The sequence below is a fragment of the Puntigrus tetrazona genome, chromosome 18 (genome assembly GCF_018831695.1).
Source record: "Puntigrus tetrazona isolate hp1 chromosome 18, ASM1883169v1, whole genome shotgun sequence".
In the NCBI taxonomy this organism is placed as follows: domain Eukaryota; kingdom Metazoa; phylum Chordata; class Actinopteri; order Cypriniformes; family Cyprinidae; genus Puntigrus; species Puntigrus tetrazona.
Window position 1 is genome coordinate 6829966 of NC_056716.1, and position 20025 is coordinate 6849990.

The 20025-nt window shown below is 36.3% G+C and overlaps 2 protein-coding genes across 4 annotated transcripts; both read left to right on the forward strand.

Annotated features, from left to right (window-relative positions):
* Positions 1-1804: 1804 nt before the first annotated feature.
* On the forward strand, positions 1805-4598 carry uraha (urate (5-hydroxyiso-) hydrolase a). 3 transcript variants are annotated; one of them, XM_043264118.1, is made up of 5 exons: positions 1805-1943; positions 2630-2713; positions 3554-3696; positions 3847-3982; positions 4290-4598. In XM_043264118.1, exons 2-5 carry the CDS (start codon positions 2669-2671, stop codon positions 4377-4379), a joined length of 414 nt encoding a protein of 137 aa, XP_043120053.1. In that variant the 5' UTR covers positions 1805-1943; positions 2630-2668; the 3' UTR covers positions 4380-4598. The 3 variants fall into 3 exon arrangements, with proteins under 3 accessions (XP_043120053.1, XP_043120052.1, XP_043120051.1); XM_043264117.1 differs by lacking the exon at positions 1805-1943 and adding an exon at positions 1998-2553; XM_043264116.1 differs by lacking the exon at positions 1805-1943 and having other exon boundaries at positions 2003-2713.
* Positions 4599-11397: 6799 nt separating this feature from the next.
* pdcd5 (programmed cell death 5) lies at positions 11398-14362 on the forward strand. The gene is made up of 6 exons (XM_043263916.1): positions 11398-11767; positions 12412-12455; positions 13151-13212; positions 13623-13714; positions 13792-13863; positions 13953-14362. The coding sequence occupies exons 1-6, from the start codon at positions 11702-11704 to the stop codon at positions 13998-14000; spliced, it is 384 nt and encodes a 127-aa protein (XP_043119851.1). The 5' UTR covers positions 11398-11701; the 3' UTR covers positions 14001-14362.
* Positions 14363-20025: the final 5663 nt, after the last annotated feature.

Here is a 20025-nt window from a genome sequence, read left to right on the forward strand (position 1 = left end):
CCTTTATCGATTACAACAGCCTTGTGATTCCACAGCGAAATATTCTGTCTTTACCATAAATGTTAAAAGGATTTCTTACAAGTTGCTGATCAAAAGAAAAGTATTCTCTTTTAGGCACACACAGGCATCAAGAATCGGTGTATGAATCTCAACGGTGGTGACGAACGGCATATTCAGATACGGAGATCAACTCTGAACATCACAAAACAACTAAAAAAAATTATAAAACTAATTTCACAGAGTTGATCATAATTGTTAAAACAACTCCATAGAGATGTACGTTACTTCGATTCTGACGCATTTGCGAATGTCTGGTGAAATCCAGGAAAACGCCGCCACTATCCTCACGTGATCTTAAATGATCTATATTTACATCCTAATTGGACAAGACATGGTCAATCAACTCAAATCAATAACATAAATATTATAATTTTAATATTTTGTCATTCTTTAGAATTTTCTGACTTCCATATCTACTCGCCACAGCTCAAGTGCATCAACTGTAATTTTAAATAAGGTCTCTAACGAGAGTCTTCTTAAAGCAGCGGTGTATTAACTTTAGAAGTTTGTCTATGGTGTGGGTCTTATTCGAGATAAGATTTTAAAAAAAATGTGGTTTGGAAGATGAATTCATGATGTGCTTGCTCATTATATAATTAATTGCATTATATTTATATATTTTATTTATATTAATATTATTATTATAATTATTATTTACTTATTTTTTTATTAGTTGTTCGAATATGTTTTAAAATGTAAGTCTTATGGTGAATCAGAACTATGTGGGTATCATGAAGCAAAACCAAACGACTACATAAACACATCAGGTGAATGTTTCATTCAATGTTCCATTAGTGGTCGCCAAATGTGATATTTCATTACAATTATCTCAATGCTGGAGAGATCATGGGGAGGTTGGGGGACTATGTTCATATATTTTGGGACCGTGCTAAAAGGTAGATTAGTAAAGTTTTAGGATCTGGCATCCCAATGCACCCAGTGTTTTTTCTGCTTCACAGTTTCCCCCCTGATCAGTTCAGTAAGTCTCACCTATTATTTTATTTATATTTCTAAGTAAATAAAGCTGTAAAGCAAAAATTGTAATAAAAACAAATTAAAAAAGAAAATGAACGTGTACTTTTAGATCAGCATTTTCTTTTTTAACCTTAATGACAGGCGTGACGTTTTAATAAAATCATTCAATGATCTTGACTGAATATCTTTATAAAACTTTAATGAATAATCCGTATTTTATTCATGAAAAGAAAGTATTTTGAAGTCTTTCTGAACCTGAAATTTTAATCAGTTGTATTTATTTATTTATTTTCTTCAATCCCATTTTATTACCAACTTTGTTTACTTGTCTTTAATATCTCATTTTGATATTAATATTTGAAATTTATTTTAGTCCGTTTAATTTATTTTATATAGCGAAATATTATAATATGGAATTATCATCTGTAATGAAATGAGGCGTGAACGTTTCGCAAATTAATCAATATCATTTAGTCCCTTGTGTGCGCAGTAAAAATACAATAGAACTGAACAAAACAAATAAACATAAATAGGCGAAGGTGAGGGCCCAGCCCAGTCAAGCCCAATGACAAGTTCGGCCATGCTCATGACATTGAACTCTTTCCCCAAAATCCCTAACCATTGATTGACTCCAACTTTAGCTGGTGTGTGGTGAGTGCACTAGCGCCGTTGTCCTGTAGCTGCCTTCACATCATCCAGGTGGACGCTGCACACTGCTGGCTGGTATGGGAACTGCAGCGCTGCTGACCACAACACTCTACAACGGATAGCGAACAAAGATCGCCGCTTCCCCTCCATCCATCCTTGCACGTTTCTCCAACAAGACCTCCAGCATCACGAAGGACCCCTCCCACAACCTCTTCCAGCTCTCTTGCACAGTCTCGGTTTGTGTATGTGTATTCGACTAGGTATAGTATTTATAGTGCATGTATAGATGGTTAACTGTTGTAGAGCTCTATTGTTTTTTTCTGTTGTATATTACTCCTCTGTAACCAGCATGTAGCACCGTGCCCCTGTGAGACACAACATCTAATTTCACTATATGTACACACACGTAGCAGAAATGACGATAAAACGTAGGTCAACCTAGTCCCAAGTGAAATGAAAACTATGGCTACTGAGGCAAACCCATAATAAGTCCTGCACTGTGAAAAAAAACCCATTAAACATTAAAGTAACTTTGCAACTACATGTTAACTAGCAGTTATTAGATTATTAGCAGCCTGTTTTGTTATTAACTTTTTAATACTTGGTGTTTAAATATACGTGTACAATATACGTTTACAAGGCTCCTTAAAGTACATAGTTTTAAACATTCATCGCTCTTTGCACCACGTTATCAATACAAGGCAAATTACCCAGAGGTCACTGGCTTTTTGTTTGCACTTCTGCAGACACACGGTCCACATTTTCTGTGAAATCAGACAACCGGCTTTTGTACTCGGCTGAGGAATCTATAGCGAACCAATTTTCTCTCACAAGACAGTGTTTCATGGGTTGCTGGGCGCTGGCTCATTTGTAATATCACACTTTACTGCCTCTTCTCATATATCGCTGCTCTTTTCATTGTTCCTCACTGCATTTTATATTTAAGTTAAAAGACTGGTGCGCGATACCACAATACACGCCTCAGATGAAGAGACTTGAACATATCAGGGGTCATTTGTCAGCAGAGAAGGTAAGAATATTTTTGTGTCTCTACATAAATCAACCAGAAATTAAATCTGTGTAAAGTAATTATAATAATACAATAATTAAGAAAGTCAGTCGTTAAAGGATGTCTTATGTAACACACTGCGGTGCCAAATTATTATAACCACTAATTACTTGTATTTTTACTAGTAAAAATGGTTTTAAGTCGGTTATTTCTATCTTTTTATGTAGTGTGTTAGTAAGAAATATCATTCATTGTGCCATTAATTATAATAATCAAGTTTTTGTTTGCATAATGAGTCTGACAACAGCCAGTGCTCCACACAGAGATCTGATCTCATCATCAAGCAGTCTGAAACAGAACAAACTGAGACTAAATCCAGAAGAACTGTGACAACTTTGGCATTTCTTGAAGATGGCTAAGCACTTGTTGAGCAGATCATGCCACCATGTGGGAACAGCAGGAGGGCAGCTAGCGCTAGCCAGTGCAAACTGATCAACAGGGATTTGACCCATTCTTTTAGGCTCATTAAAGTTTAATCTTGCTGTAGCATTCTGGATTAAAAATAGTTTTTTAGTAGCATTCTGCAAAACAAAAGGTTTCTGGTTTTGAACTGACATGAAAATGTCAACTATCTTCTCAGTATTTAGAAATTTGAAATGGTGTTTTTTTTAACAATTAGTGTTGATTATGTCAAGAAAAATGCTGCATTTAACAGGTTTTTATAACTTATAGTTTGAGCAGGATTTCTGTCATCAGGATTTCTCTCAAGCGTCTTCAGTTCATCCTTATTTTTTAAAATGCTTTATAGTTTAACAGCAGCTGGGTTATATTGCATTAATGTAATATCCTGTTCTTCCACAGAATATGAACATAGCAGCTACCCTGCCGAGTCCCCTCACAACTCATGTGCTGAATATAGACCACGGAGTTCCTGGAGCCAACATGACCATCAGCCTCCATCGCCTAAACCCCATGTCATCAGAGTGGGATTTGCTTACAACAGGGTAAACAAATCATTTTAAAATAAAGTGTCGTGTCACATTATTCCATTGATTTAAATGTATTCAGTTTTGCGTAAGCTAAACTGATTATGTGCATATTTTAAATGATGCAGCGCTTTTGTCAATTCCAAATGAAAAGTATATTAATTATAGGATAACTAATGATGATGGACGGTATCCTGGGTTAATCAGCAAAGAAAGGTTCATTGCCGGTGTGTATAAGATGCGTTTTGAGACTGGAAAATACTGGGATGCTTTAGGGGAGACGTGCTTCTATCCATATGTAGAGGTATGACAAAATTACATTTCTTTTTAAATGATCACCTAGGATAATTATTTTATATAGTTTTAGATGTGTTTTTAGGAAATGTTCTTTGACACTTTAAACCAGTGATTTTCAATCCTTATCCTTATCAAATCCAATCTTAGTCAGGTGTATAATAAGGGTGATATATATAAAATGTGCAGACCAGAGGATCCCCAGAATCAGGATTGAAAACCACTGCTTTACAGTCCTTTTAATATAAAATGTTATTGTCTTGATTTTTATTCCATTCTCTCTCTCTCTCTCTCTCTCTCTCTCTCTCTCTCTCTAGGTGGTCTTTACCATCACTGATTCTTTACAGAAGTACCATGTTCCTCTGCTTCTGAGCCGTTTCTCTTATAGTACATATAGAGGAAGTTAGATATAAGGTTAATGCATCTTTCAGTGCAAGTTAATGTTTTCTGTACTCTACTAACACTTCATAATAGTTTTTGGTTTTGGTTGATAATGAGTTAATAATTGAATAAACATTAATAGATATTTGTAGATGATTCAAATGTCTTAACATACAAATGTGTTGTCATAAAATTGTTTTTGCAAATCAATTAATCATTATTAAATACATAATTTGAAGATATATTATGCATCATTTATTTCACTTAGTATCTTGAAATTGGAAGTGGTGTCTTAATAAAAACGGGTAGATCGTGAACAAATAACATTAAAAGTCCCTAGTTAATAATCAGTAGTCTATATAATTTGTTGAACATAATTACATTTTGTATCATCGAAGATGCAATCAGTAAGTTTAGGTAAATCAGTTGCAAAACTTGAGACCTTGCTAACTGCAGACATTTTATTGGTGACTAATGAACAACGCCAGCCATCTTGACTTAAATACTACACTAATTGTAATCAGGGTTTAAATTAAATTCATCTGGGGCTGAGCCCGGCAAATAGACTTCACGGCTAGACATGAATGCCTTATGAACGCTGGACAAGTAACATGATTAAATATCAAACAAACAAAGTTGGCATACTAAGGTAAAAAAAAAAGTAAATTAAATACATATAGTTCACACAACCTCACACAACCTTTCCACCATAAAGACTGTTTAACAGTGCAAAAACTGTTCATTAATCAAGTACAAAAATATTAAGTCGCTTACCTTTTAGAACCACAGCGCATTTCATAGCAACCAGCCGATTCACTGGCTCCGTCCGAAATGGTATACTTCCATACTATATATTAGGCAAAAAGCAGTAGGCAATCAAATGAAATCAAATCGAAATAAATCAAATTTAATTTAATTACAGTTAACTTAATTTATATTCTAACCTACTATATAGTAAGAGAAAACAGTATATAAAGAGATTAGTATGTCCAAAACCTTGGCATCAAAAAAGAGTAAGTGAGATTTTCCCGGATGCCCTGCTGCTTCTACCCAGATTCAAGAAGTTCATCGATGGACACTTTTCCATCCCAGAAGCCCATGCGAGAGAATACATCATCATCAAACATGATAGAGAACAGTGATGAGGGTGTTTACAAATGTGAGTATTACAAACCAAAAACACGGTTCCTTTTGTTGAAATCGCATTTGTTGAGCTACTGTATAATGTCAACTGTTGATTTGCTTGAGGTATAAAGACACTAGACAGCTAGCATTGCGTGACTATGAGTATAGAGTGTAGATTTTAATATCTGTACAGTCTTTTTCACACCATTCAAATTTCATAAAAAATATATTTTAACTTTATATATTTTATTTTAAATAAAATTTTTAAATATTTTTTCTTTAAATTTAGATCAGCTGGAACACAAATTCATAAAACATACTCGTTTACATTTTAATGGCACTAGTTTTTTCATTTATTCTGTATCTCAGCATGTATCCAGATCAGAATACAATCAAGCGCAACACCATGGGCTATATGCAGTCAGAAGAAACAATTTAATTTCATTCACATGTGTTTTATAAACACATAAACCTTTCTGGATTACAATCTGCCATCAAAATAATACATTTAAGTAATTAATATCGTTATATTGCTTTAAAAGTTCTTATTGGACAAGAGGAGCAGAGAGTGTTTAAAATTTTATATATAGTACTAAGTTTATAATAAGCTGCTTATGTATAGTGCAAATAGCTTTACCTCATTGGATAGGCTCTTATGCTTTGTTTATACATTTATTGTTGATAGCAAAATTATAAAAGCCTTATAATTACAGGACTCAAAGTATTGATGCAGTGTCATGCTCAAATTGGCCGTGTGAAACCTCCCAGTACCATTTAATGATTTTAATATCTGTACAGTCTTTTTCACACACATTCAAATTTCATTCAAAAAAAATATTTTAACCCAAAAAAATAAATTATGCACCCTTTAAACTATTTTTTTTTTTAAATACATTAAAAGCTAAAAGTCAGAAATCATTCACGTGTGTTTTATAAACACATAATCCTTTCTGGATTACAATCTGCCATCAAAATAATACATTTAAGTAATTAATGTAGCTAATGTTGCCTCTGCCATGCAATGCGATAGCTAAGCTAAAGTAAGGACTCAAAGTTATTGATGCAGTGTCATGCTCAAATTGGCCGTGGAAACCTCCCAGTACCATTTAATGGAAAAACAATATTAAAAGCTAACTGTTGTGAATCGGGCTAAAGTAAGGCAACAGTTTTGAACATTGACTGGTTATGTACTTGCTCAAATATTGATTTTGGGTTATTTTTAACCACAAAAAGTTACAGACTGCAGCTGTAAAACCAGTCAAATAATGTTTTCCATTAAAAACAATACTGTGAAAAGGTGCATTCTGTTTCCTATTTAGTGTGATATATTGTGAATTAACACCACTTTAGGTGTATACATTATCCACACTGTCTGAAATTGCCCACATACCATTATTTACTATTCCCTATTGTGGCTTTTCCAGGATGAACAAACACAACAACTTTTTACATTTGATTACATCAGAGTGAGCAGCAAGCCAAACTAACACATTCATTAAAAGCTAGAGCACAAGTGCACTATGTTTTGGGTTGATGCAGTCAATCCCTCTTTTTCTCTAAAGAGTAAAAGTGTGCATTTTTACCTCAGTTACTAACAGAAAATCTAACAGTTTAAGTCGATGACGTTAGAACAAAGCTACGAGCACAATTTCTAATTTCCGCCCTTTCAGGTTATTTGAGTAAAAATACACATTCTATTCCATTGAGTCATCTAATTGACATTTTTAACATTCCCAGGTTCCTCAGCGAAGTCTTCATATCCGGGTTAATGTGAAGAGCAGTGAATGGAAGAGTACCACAGATATATTTTCCCATTTGCTCAAACAATAAAACAAATATTCCATAAAAGCGTTATCATGACTTTCGGTAAAAGGAAAAAATTGTCAAATTTACTGTCCTTCATGTGAAGGCACTGCATTAGAAACTATTTTTTTTAATGTAAAGGTAATATAATACAAAGAATGGTGTTATAAATGTATGTATTTAGCCAAAAAAACCTAAGGATTTAAAGTAGTTAAATTAGTTATCACAGACTTGGATCAACTTTTCATGTAATACCGATTGATCCATTTCAGACATGGCCAAGTTAAAATTTAAAATACTCTTACACGAATCTGTAAGAAACACTGTTACATGCACACTTTAATTTATTTATTATTATTTAATAATTAACTATACCTAACTTGACCAAATTGGCCATGTGAAGTGCTGTTACTTAAGGAGCGATAAATCCAGAAAATAGTCTGCGATTTGAGAATCTGAGTTGGTATTATATAGTGTGTGTGTAATGCGTTTCAGCTGATCATGTCTTTAGTGAAATTGCTGCTGGCTAAAGTAGTCCAGGATGATGTGCAGACAGAAGACCATGGATAGAATTTGTGACGCTTTGCTTGTTTGCAATGTGAGGGCAAATAAAGGAATAGTTGTTTGTGACACATTCGTTTGTTATATATGTATGAAACTAGTTTAACAAATGAGCTATGCTTATTTCTATTATTCTGACTTATTGTTACTTTGGTTTCTGAAAGCAGAATTACCATCAGTAACTGTGGGAACTTATGCTGGAAAACTAACTTGGTCGGAAGCAGGATAATTGTCAGGTTAGGCTGAGCTCAGACTGACCATTAGCAACACATTGATCTTACCACCAACTCTCTTGTATACTATTAGTTGACTTTATTATTAGTCCGCAAATAAAAGTATACAGAAACTGCAATTTAAATAATTAGGCTATGACCAACTGTGTATAATGTATTGTGCCTATAGCATCATGTCCATCTTAAATGCTGGTTATGAAAAGTATATGAACGGTGGCAAAACCAGCATATTTAAAAAAAGAATATTGCAGCACCACACATCATATCAAAGCAAAGGCAACGTGCATATAGCAGGCATATAGAAGAAATCTCTAGCATTTATTCTGATCATGGCTTGTCTTGAAATATGAAGAAAGTTTGATGGTCATCGTAGGAGTATCAAATGGTGTTAGGAAAGCACAAGGAGAATGAATACAGTAATAGTCTAAAATCTACAAGATGATAATTACACACTGAAAAGTTGCAAGCATGCATCGCATCAAAGAGACCGAACGATTGCAAACAGAACTGAAGAAACTTATAAAGGGGAGCTAAGGGTAATTAACAAGAGACACCTGAACCAAATTAACAATAAACAGAAGAGAGAAACTAGGGCACACACAGAGCACATGGGGTATGGAAAACAACAACAAACAAAAACCATCAACATGAGGAGCTCGGATAAGAGCTTGAGAGGAGGTTCGGGTGGACGACAGACACCTGGGAGGGGGCCGGCAAAGAACAGACAGCAGAAGGAGCCAGAAGGGACTTGGAGCAGGAGGAGACCACTGGGACCCAGAGTTCAGCCATGATGACTCAGAGGCTGGAGGTGGAGATGATGCCCAGCCATGATGCCTATGGAGACTGACAGACCCATGGCGAATACTGCACCCAGATGGTGGACTGAGGGTGAGCAGATGGGCTGCAAGGAGGCATTGGTGGAGACAGGAATGGTTGGAAGGGCATGTATTTTTTACTCTCTTCTGGGTTTAAATCAGGAAAAGCGAGCGCTGGAGGGTGCACTGTCGGCGCATTCACTGAAGGGTGCACTGGCCGCACGGTCACAGGAGGAAATTTTGAGGAGCAGGAAGCAGAAGCAGTCTCTGAAGGATGCTTGGCAAGCACAAATACACAAAGGTGCCTTGCCAGCACAGTCTCTGGAGGGCGCTTTGGAGGAGTGAGCATTGGAGGATTGGGAACCCCATCTGGGCTGGACGAAACCAACGGGAACTCAAGAGACAGCGGAGGGGCCAAGTCATTCTCCAAATCCACATTCCAGGTAATTAGCTTCTCTCACAAATCCAGCAGCCCCAGATTTATGAGTTCACTCTCAAAAAGAAAGAGTACAAAAAATCTTTGATAATAAATTAATCTTATAAATCTTCTTTAATAAATCCACACAAAGATAATTTCACACTGAAGCACTGTAAACACACATCCCATCAAGGAGGGATGAAGTAGACCAGATGATTACAAACAGAACTGAAAGGTTTAGCTCCTCAATACTTGAGCGAGCTCTTAGCATTATAGTTCTCCACATCTGCTGTGTTCTCAAAACTCTGGCCATTTGATAATACCTAGAATATCAAAATCAACTGCGGGCGGCAGAACATTTTCCTATTTAGCACCCAAACTCTGGAACAATCTCCCTAACTCTGTTCAAGAAGCAGACACACTCTGTCAGTTTAAATCTAGATTAATGACACATCTCTTTTAGCTTACATAAACTCACAAATACATGTAAATTATTCAAATCCATTAAAGGATTGTTAGGTTGCATTAATTAGATCCACCAGAACCGGGAACACTCCCCATAAAACACAATGTACTCGTTACATTATACAAAAAGAATGCCATCTACATTATTAGTGTGTTTCTTTCTTATTCTGTTTCTCAGTTCAGAATCAGATCAGATGCTGGATCAGCACCAAGAGATGACTTTCATCGGAGACCAGAACACCTAGATGAGTCCCGTGGACGGATCACCTGAACCAGACACACTAACACACACACACACCTTTCCACAATCTGACATGCACTTAAAACTGGAAATTAAGTACTGGGTGTCCGTCCAGAGGAGAATTGGCCCCAACTGAGCCTGGTTTCTCCCATTTTTTTCTCTCCATTCTGTCACGGGTGGGGTTTTGGTTCCTTGCCACTGTCGACAACCTGCAATTGTTTCTGCTACTATTACAACCTGCATTTTTCCACTCAGGGTGGCGTGTACCTGATTGTCTACATGGAAAATTGACATCAGTACATACCCTCTATAGCAGTGGTTTTATTTCCTGTACTGGGGACTCCCTGATCTGTACATTTTGCACACTTAATTTGACACACCTGCATGAGATCCATGAACTAAACAAATAAGCTGATGATCTCATTTTCGTGTGTTAAAAATAAGGAAGCCATGCAGGGTTGCCAGGACTGGAATTGAAAACCACTGCTCTATAGTACTGTGTCTATGTCAATACAGTGACTATACAATAATTATGAACTGATTAGGTAGAAAAGATATATCATATATTTATCAGATTGCTCTTTTGAAACAATACTATAATTTTTTGTTAACTTTTCTATGAAGGTATAAGTAGCATCACGTAGTATTGAAGTCCTCCTGTGGTGTAAACACTGACTGAGCACATACAAGAGGAATGATACCAAAGTTGTAGTTTATATTTTAAAATCCTCTTTGCTCACTTACGTTTATGTCAAATTATACAGTAACTAGTAGTAAAGAACAAAATCTATGTTTGTAATCTAGCTAGTGGACTACTTTGCTTAAAGGCATATTTTACCCAAATCCAAGATGTTTCTTCAGTAGAACACAAACAAAGATTTTTAACTGTTGCAGTCTATTAGTCATAATCCAGGTCAATGGGCACATGATTTTTTAGAGTAAAAAAAAACATGCACAGAATAAACCCTTCCTTACAAGATGGACTTGGGCTCTAATATAAAGAAATACAGTCAGTGCTTAGTTCGGGTCATGATTTTTGGACATTCTAAAAAAGCATATTGTGGCTTAATGTTTTAAAACAGCGACACTCAAGGACCAAATACAATATAAATATTAATGCATTACATTTATAATTATTTAATATTAAACATTACATCTCATTCGAAAACAGATCTGTGAGTGTGGTCGGGAGGTGCAATGTACTAAATGTCACTGCCAAAATATATTAAAACGGTATACTAGATGGCGGTAATGCACCAGATCTGGATGCCATCCGCCATGAAACAAGAAAAAGAAGACCGAGTGAGGTTCGATTGCTCTGGTTGGGATTAACACGACCTAGAAACAGCTTCATTGTTTTAACTAGACTTAGGTTGGGTCACTGAGCATTGTATTTTGGATTAGCAAGGACTGATCCAGATACGCATAAAGGATTATAAAACAGCGAAAGTCTTTATCGATGCATTATGTTCTGCATTTGACTGGACTTTACACAAGGATCTGAGTGTTACGTGCAGTATTTAGATGACCTGAAGAGGGCAGCAATACGCCGTCGTTGCATATAGTTTGTCTCGAATTATACACGAAGAAGAACGTAGCCACACTCGCCGTAGCCTACCGTCCAGAAGCAAAACACGCAGTCGGATTGTGTCGCGTTTGTATCTGAAAGCTTGCTCTGTCATTAAAAATGGCTGATGAAGAATTAGAAGCCATTAGGCGGCAACGTATGGCAGAACTGCAGGCGAAACATGGGGTAAGAGAAACGAGCAAAAAATCTGAAAGTATCCAACGTTTAGACGTATAGTGAACCGTGCATCAGGCCTTTCAGTACGAATCAGATCTGTCCTCTCCGTTCTCGTGTACTGTTGCCTAGACCGCCCTGAATATCCATGTAAACGTTCTCGTTAATATATTTACTTCTCGCTCTCAAGCTAGTGAGCCGAGAAAAAAACACCCCTAGTTAATTAAGTGGAATGTTCCAGACTTTAATGGGCTCCAGTTCAGAGCTTCATTAGGATTATAAGTTTAAAAAAGAGTGGTGTTTATCATTTTTGTATGTATTTAAAGAGTTCAAATACGAAGTTAGCTAAAATGGTCAGTTTAGTGTCTTTACAACTTCAGTTTCTGAAGCATGGCCACATTTAGGGCAGGACATTTGGAATTGTACCCCTAATGCAGGGTGAATCTTACCCTGGAGGTCCGATCCACAGCAGAGTTTAGCTCCGACCCTGATAAAACTCACCTAGCTGTGATCTAATGATCCTGAAGACGCTGATTAGCGTGCTCAGGTGTGTCTGATTAGGGTTAAAGCTAAACTCTGAAGGAACATGGACCCTCGAGGTCCGGATTTGAGGATCAGTGTCCTAATGCGTATTCATTTTACATATGCCCTTTTAGGATCCTTCTAGTGACCAGCAGGGGCAGCAGGAGGCCAAACAGAGGTACATAAAACAATAACAACAAACAAAATGTATCTAATGCGTTAAATTAAGTTATTGGTCTTTTTATTTCTGTTATCCAATGTTAATCATGCTCTTTATTTAAAATATCTGTAAATATCTTAATACGTATCTATAATACGTAAAGTTCTTGAAACTGTCATTTGTCAACCTCATAATTTCGCCCCTGCCTCCAGATTCATTTTTTTGAGAGCAGTTTTTAATTTACTCATCTAAATGAAATGTAATGTTTAAAGAGCGGAGAAGAACCTTATTAGCTGTCTAGTTGTAGCCAGTAAACTTTTTGTGCGTTTGAAATATCCTCTGTATAGTGGCTTACGTTTTATATTGTGATATTTTTTTGCCAATATGTATTAGACCAGTGGTTCTCAAACCTGTCCTGGGGACCCCCGACCCCAGCATATTTTGTATGTCTCCTTTATTTAATACACCTGATACATCTGTGATACGTGAACTGGGTGTGGCCTATGAGAGAGACATACAAAATGAGGTTTAAAAACCACTGCATTCAACAATAAGAGAAACCATACAGCTGCAATAAACTTTAAGCCTGCAAACTGTTAAAAATGTTATTCTAACGATAAAGGGCGACAGATCTCAATCAGAAACATCAAAAAGGTTGAGAAACGCTGGTCAGATTATGTCTTAACACTTCTCTATCATTGTGGCTTTCACAGAGAGACGGAGATGAGAAACTCTATATTGGCTCAAGTCTTGGATCAGTCTGCCCGTGCCAGGTGTAAGTTAATTTACACATCTTTGGAAAGCCATATAACTATACAAAGTAAAAATGAATAATATTATTGCACATTAATTAAAGCATAATAAAATTCGGTCGGACACCACTTGTGAGCACTTCATTTCCACATCTTTAGAGGAGATTTTCTCAGTATTTATATTATTATCTTATTACTAAAAATTATTTGTTCGTGATCATGAGCAAAGAATTTTTTTATTTTTTTATTGATATTTTTTTTTAATTATTTTATTTAAAGGCGCTGTAAACATAAACATACTGTACTATATTTGCAGATATTTAAGAAACCTCTAGTCATTGTAGATTCGAGATGTTTTGTCTCTAAATATTTGAATATTTCACAACTAAAATCTACAGTAACCATGTTGTTGCTCTCTTTTTTTATTATTTAGTGAGTAATTTGGCTCTTGTGAAGCCAGATAAAGCGAAAGCAGTGGAGAATTACTTGATACAAATGACTCGCTTTGGACAGCTTGGAGGAAAAGTGAGTATGAAGCATCATTCATAATGCTTAATAATTTTAGAACGTGCCTTTTATAACATTGAGCGTTGTATCTTTAGATTACAGAGGCTGGACTAATAGAGATCCTGGAGAAAGTCAGCCAACAAACAGAAAAGAAAACGACTGTAAAAGTAAGAACCTTGGTTGTATTAAATGCAGTATGTTCTTAAACATAAATGTCCAGTGAATGTCTGTTTTGTTTTTGTTTCTTCTTTCACAGTTTAACCGACGACGGGTAATGGACTCGGATGATGAGGATGATGACTGATATGCAGGTGTCACGAGTCAGCTAGGCTTTCTGTCCTCATGGTACTGCTGACCAGGACATTACAGTGACTGACAGATCAGTTGCATTGCCCAAATTACAATCACAGCCAAAGAATTTTGATCTGCGCTGACACAGGAACTCGGTTACTGTTTTTCACTTTTAGTTTAGCAGATTTACTTCATTCAACACATTGCAGCAAAGCGGCTACATATTTAGAGACTTATTTTGTGAAAACAGTGGACAATTCTGATCTGTTATTGCAATAATTGGAACTTACCCTTACCTTTGATTGTGTGGACTTGTTTTGAAGAAACCTATACGTGCAACTGTTTACATAATAAAAGGCCTTAAACAAAAATGAAGAGATTCATGTTACATTGGTTTCATTGCTGGGCCGTGCCACAAAAATGCTTCTGAACTCAAAATTATAACTTGTTCTGACAGTTACGAATTCAACCATTGACATATGTACAATGTGATCACCGCCAGGTTCTACTTAGGCCTCCGACAATATAAAAAGGTATGAGTAAAATGTAATTTGGGAATTACTTGGTGTGAATGCAGTATAAGGAGCGCCAATATGAACCCGGGCGGCAGTCATGTGTTACATCTAGTTTAACCATGGTTTTGCTAGGTTTACCGAGTACCCCAAATTAAATGTAACCCTCATGTACTGTTCATGTCAGAAATATAATTGAACTTTTAATGTTTTTACTTTTCCAGATTTAGGGTCATTAACGTCCATGCAATATTGCAATGCTTGTATGTATGCGTTCTGACATGTCCGTACGGTTGCCAGGTCAATTTGACATGTTGTTATTATTGGTCTGTAGATTTGCCTCAGAACATAAAAACAAAAAATTCTTCATTTCAATATAGAACAATATTTTATCAGCCAGAGATGGTAAAAATGAGCCATATTTTTTCAGTCTTTCTGAAATACTGTTTTTCCTTTTCCTCACTCAGGGCCATGAAAATGCATTCACAGTTTTAACACACTGATACGTTGTAAAATGCACGCATTTTTATACGTTTGTGATTCCTTTGTATTTCGAAACTCCTCCGGCTTTAGTCCTAAAGACTCTTCTAGTGTCATTGTTTTGATGAGTTTATGAAAACAAAACTATTTAGCCTTTTAAGTCACGCTATTTGAGCATACAAATAAAAATTACTTTCTGGCTACCTGGAATACTTTAAAAGCACAGACTTAAGATTGATCCACCTTTTAGTATGTTTTATGATTACTGTAGAAGTAAACGGTTATAAAAGTGCTGTTTGAAAGCAATCTTTCCTTTGAAAACCATGTTTCTAGCATTTGTAAAACTGTGTATTTCCATCTCAAAAAACATCAAAATTACGACCTATGCTTTCAATGTCAAATGCAGAAATGTTAATTCATGCCTTTATGACCTTAAGGTTAGACTATTGTTATGCTTTATTGGGTGGTTGTTCTGCATGCTTGATAAACTAAAGTCCTTAATAAAACTAGGAAGTATGTTCTGTCAACACTGCACTGACTCACTATCAAACATCAGATTGATTTTAAAATCTTGTTAATCTTCACTAACAAAACCACTAAAATCAGCAACCAATTCCCTACAGCTCCTCGCCTTACATTAGCCATTCATTGTTAAGACACTAGAGCGTGTTGTTTTTAACCAACTCTCCTCCCATCCTTCACAAAACAATCTCCTGGACAGCAACCAATCAGGTTTCAAAAGCAGCCACTCTACAGAAACTGCACTTCTATTGGTCATTGAGGCACTGAGACGGTCAAGAGCAGAATCAAAATCTTCAGTGCTCATCCTGTTGGACCTATCTGCTGCTTTTGACACGGTAAACCATGACATACTCCTATCAACCCTCAGGCAGATGGGTGTCTCTGGAACAGCCCTTCGGTGGTTTGAGTCCTACCTCTCTGGTAGGTCATTCAGGGTATCATGGAGGGGCGAGGTCTCAGAGTCTCATCACCTCACTACTGGAGTGCCTCAGGGCTCAGTACTTGGACCACTGCTTTTTTCCATCTACATGACATCATTGGGTTCTGTCATTCGGAAACATGGCTTCTCATATCACTGCTATGCTGACGACACTCAACTCCATCTCTCATTTCAACCAGACGATCCCACTGTTTCTGCACAAATTTCCGCGTGCCTAAATGACATCTCCGTCTGGATGAAGGATCATCACCTGCAGTTGAACTTCACAAAAACAGAGCTGCTCATTTTCTCGGTCGATCCCACCATACAACACAACCTATCCATTCAGCTAGGCTCGGCTACTGTATCCTCGTCTAGGTCAGCTAGGAACCTTGGAATGATCATTGACGACCAACTAACTTTCACTGAGTACATTTCAAAAACTGCTCGATCTTGTAGGTTTGTGCTGTACAACATCAGGAAAATCAGACGCTACTTATCAGATCACGCTACACAGATCCTCGTCCAGGCACTAGTCCTGAGTAGACTCGACTACTGCAACGCCCTCCTTGCTGGCCTCCCAGCCTCTACAACCAGACCTCTTCAGATGGTCCAGAATGCAGTGGCAAGGGTGGTCTTCAACGAACCAAGGAGGGCCCATGTCACGCTCCTCTTCATTAGTTTACACTGGCTTCCTATAGATGCCTTCTGGATTCTTTTCCTATTTAGCCCCCAAACTCTGGAACAATCTCCCTAACACTGTCTAGGAGGCAGACAAACTCTGTCAATTTAAATCTAGATTAAAGACACATCTCTTTAACCTAGTTTAGACATAACGCACTAATACACGTCTATTATTCAAATCTGTTAAAGAATTGTTAGGCTGCATTAATTAGATCAGCCGGAACCAGAAACACTACCTGTAACACACAATGTAACAGTAACTTTAAAATTCATGGCTTCACAGGGTTATTAATTGTATTTAATTGTATTTTTTTCATGCCATCATTTTTATGAAAAGACATTGAATCCATACAGGAAGTCAGCAGTTTTTGTACAGTACCTGCTCAACAAAAGTATACACCCAAACTGTCTTTTTAAATGTCTTTGTCAGACGTTGAAATGGTGTCCCCTAAAGAGCCAGAATGTATGTTTTTATGATGTCTTCTGGACATCCACAACGTTAAAATTTAGTTCAGATGTCATTGAGAACATATTTTCAACTTCTTATGAGGTCAACTTCAGTCTCATTTAAACAACATGTATTCTATTTCTGGACAAAATAAACACTCATAGGCTGCCTTCAATTAAGTCTCATGTTTGTTTCAATGTACTTTCCATTTGTACTTTTAAATAAATTTACAGAGACAGTGTGTTTGTATAAAAACCATGAAAACAAAACCCTGCAAACATTTGGATGTTTAATGACCGTTGAAAAGATGTCCTTCTGTCACGGCTCAGAATAGTTTTAAAATGAAAGTTTTGCATCATTTTTGTGCTTCCCTTGAATGTTTAAATATGTCATCTTCTGGAGGTTTATAAGATGTTGTTGCATAATTTACATGTGTACATAAGCCTGTATATTAAGTATTTTGTAACATTGTGAAAAAGTGTTAAACTATGCTTTGAAGTTTACATCTGAACTTGAAAAAGGTTCTAAAAAAGTTGTATTGCTGTAAAACAGCATAAATCAAACAAGTAAACAACAAAAATACTGAATTATAGTTAACATATTGCTGCATAACTGTTCGAATCTGTAGTATCTGGCCTCCAGAATCTGCAGTAAGAGAATATGAATATTAATGGCGATAATTAAATGTCTTTATAGTGTCATTAAGGCTTTAACCTATTGATAACTATACTACAACGTAATTGTGCCACTTGTGTATCATTACTCACTGTTATACTAGCATTACGATTTGGTGGCATAGCCGTTCTTTCCTCTTGGAAGTGTGATAGCCCAGTTGTTTATTAAAACATTCAAGAAGTGATGCTGTATGTTTGATGTAGTATGGGACATAATTCATCATGTGTCGATCTGTCCGTGAGGGAACTGCCCCCTTGGATTCAGAGCTGCTGACCTGTTCCACTAACACATCAATCCTTGATCATTATCGTCTCTACTTCCTTTGGTACTGAGAGGACATGTTTAACAAATCTAAATATACAAAATCTTTTTAAAGCAGTTATTGAATCATCCATGTTCAAATTCACTTACAGATTTCAGCACAATGTTTTAACTTTTGTTGAATCATTAAACATACTGGTGTGATACTATCTTCTGCCTGTCAAAGGTACTACAATAATTAAGTGTTTGTTTGGTGTTTTAACTTTTTTTTTTTTTTTGTCTTTTAATAAATGCACCTCTCATTTTAAATTCCAAGTCTATCAGTTATAATGGAATGTAGATAATGAATTATTAGCTGAAAGATCGTTTGAAAATAAATGAATTAAAATAAGCCAGGTGTCATTAAGTACCAGGGTTGGGAACCCTTGATCTATCACGCATGTTCTTACAGTTGCAAATTTAGCCAACATTGACAGTTTGGGACTTAGACTTCAAATGGTGACCTGTTGGATATGTCTGTACCAGCTTTGCTTTTGTAGGATCTGTTCCATGTGATATTGTTTTAATCATATGCTAGATTTAATAATGAGTTGGCCTAGTGGTGTTTTGCTTGACTTGATAAAAAGAGTTTATTAGGTCAGTTAACACAAGTCCTAAAACATTATCTGCATTTTCGACATCAATGTTAAAATCTCCATTCATTTGCATTTTTACTATTGTACAGCACATTTGTCAAATTACTTTACAAAAACAACAAACAGCAGATAAATCAAAGGACAGTACAAACAGAAGACCAAGGTCTCACCACACTGCCATCTATAAAGCTAAACATAATAAATGGGCCTTCAGACAGAAAAACTTAGTGTATAAAAGTTTACTTTTAAATATACATTAAGTGTAATAGTAGTAAACAATCAATGAAGGAGAGAAACGTCTTTTAATTACCATTAGGGTGGTCAGTGTTTGCTTTAGTTGGGCTCTTGAATCTGTGGCGATACGGGAAAAAATCCATACCGGATCTTTCACCAAATTATATAAAAGGCGAGGAATAAAGCCAAAATGAGAGCGCGTGTGTTAAAATTTGGTTCACCTGTTACCTGCTGCAGTTCATGTACTGAACTTTTCTGTATGCATAGACCAAAGAAACCACGAGAGAATTGGTTCCGCATGATTTGCCGGTTGCAACAGAATCCCAGACGAGTTACCTGCAGGTACTTCATATTTAAATTTATTTCATATGAACCACGCCAGTACTTTAGATTCCCTAAACTCTTGCTTGATATTGTCTCTGAAACTTGGTGTGTTGTTGTTGTGTGTGTGTGGACACTTTATCATTGTAATTTTGGTTGGGTCTACCCCAATTTTTTTTGTTTGTTTCATTTTTGATTCTTTTCTTCTTTTTTCCCTTATGCATTAGTGTTATTGTGTGGCTGACATATTTGTGTATTGGTGGCTTTAATTGACTGAGCTATATCTGGCAGAATAAATAATACTAATAATATATGTAAATGTATATGACTTAATCAATCATTCAATCAATCAATCAATCATTTTTATTTATATAGCGCTTTTAACAACACAGGTAGCATCAAAGCACTGTACAGTATAATGACAGGGATGTATAATGACGAGTGTGACCAATTTCTTATTAAATGCAGAGACGGTCTCTGTAGTCAATTCAACGATAGTCACTAGAAGTTAAGTGTCCCCAACCAAGCAAGCCAGAGGCGACAGCGGCAAGGAAACAAAACCCCATCCATACAGAATGGAGAAAAAAAAAACCTTGGGAGAAACCAGACTCAGCTTCAAATCAGGGTTTCTCTACTTTTCTTTCTGTAGTTCTAATCAGGGTTTCTTCCCTAGTGTTGAGACTGCACTTGTAAAGGGATCCCATTTTTATTTATTTTTTTTTACTAGCTAGTGATTCTGGACTCTTATCAATAATTATACTTCTTGATCTTATCACAACATTTGAGACCGTTTCACACTCCATACATTTAGGCAGACTGGAATGTATTGGAATTACTGGTGCAGCTTT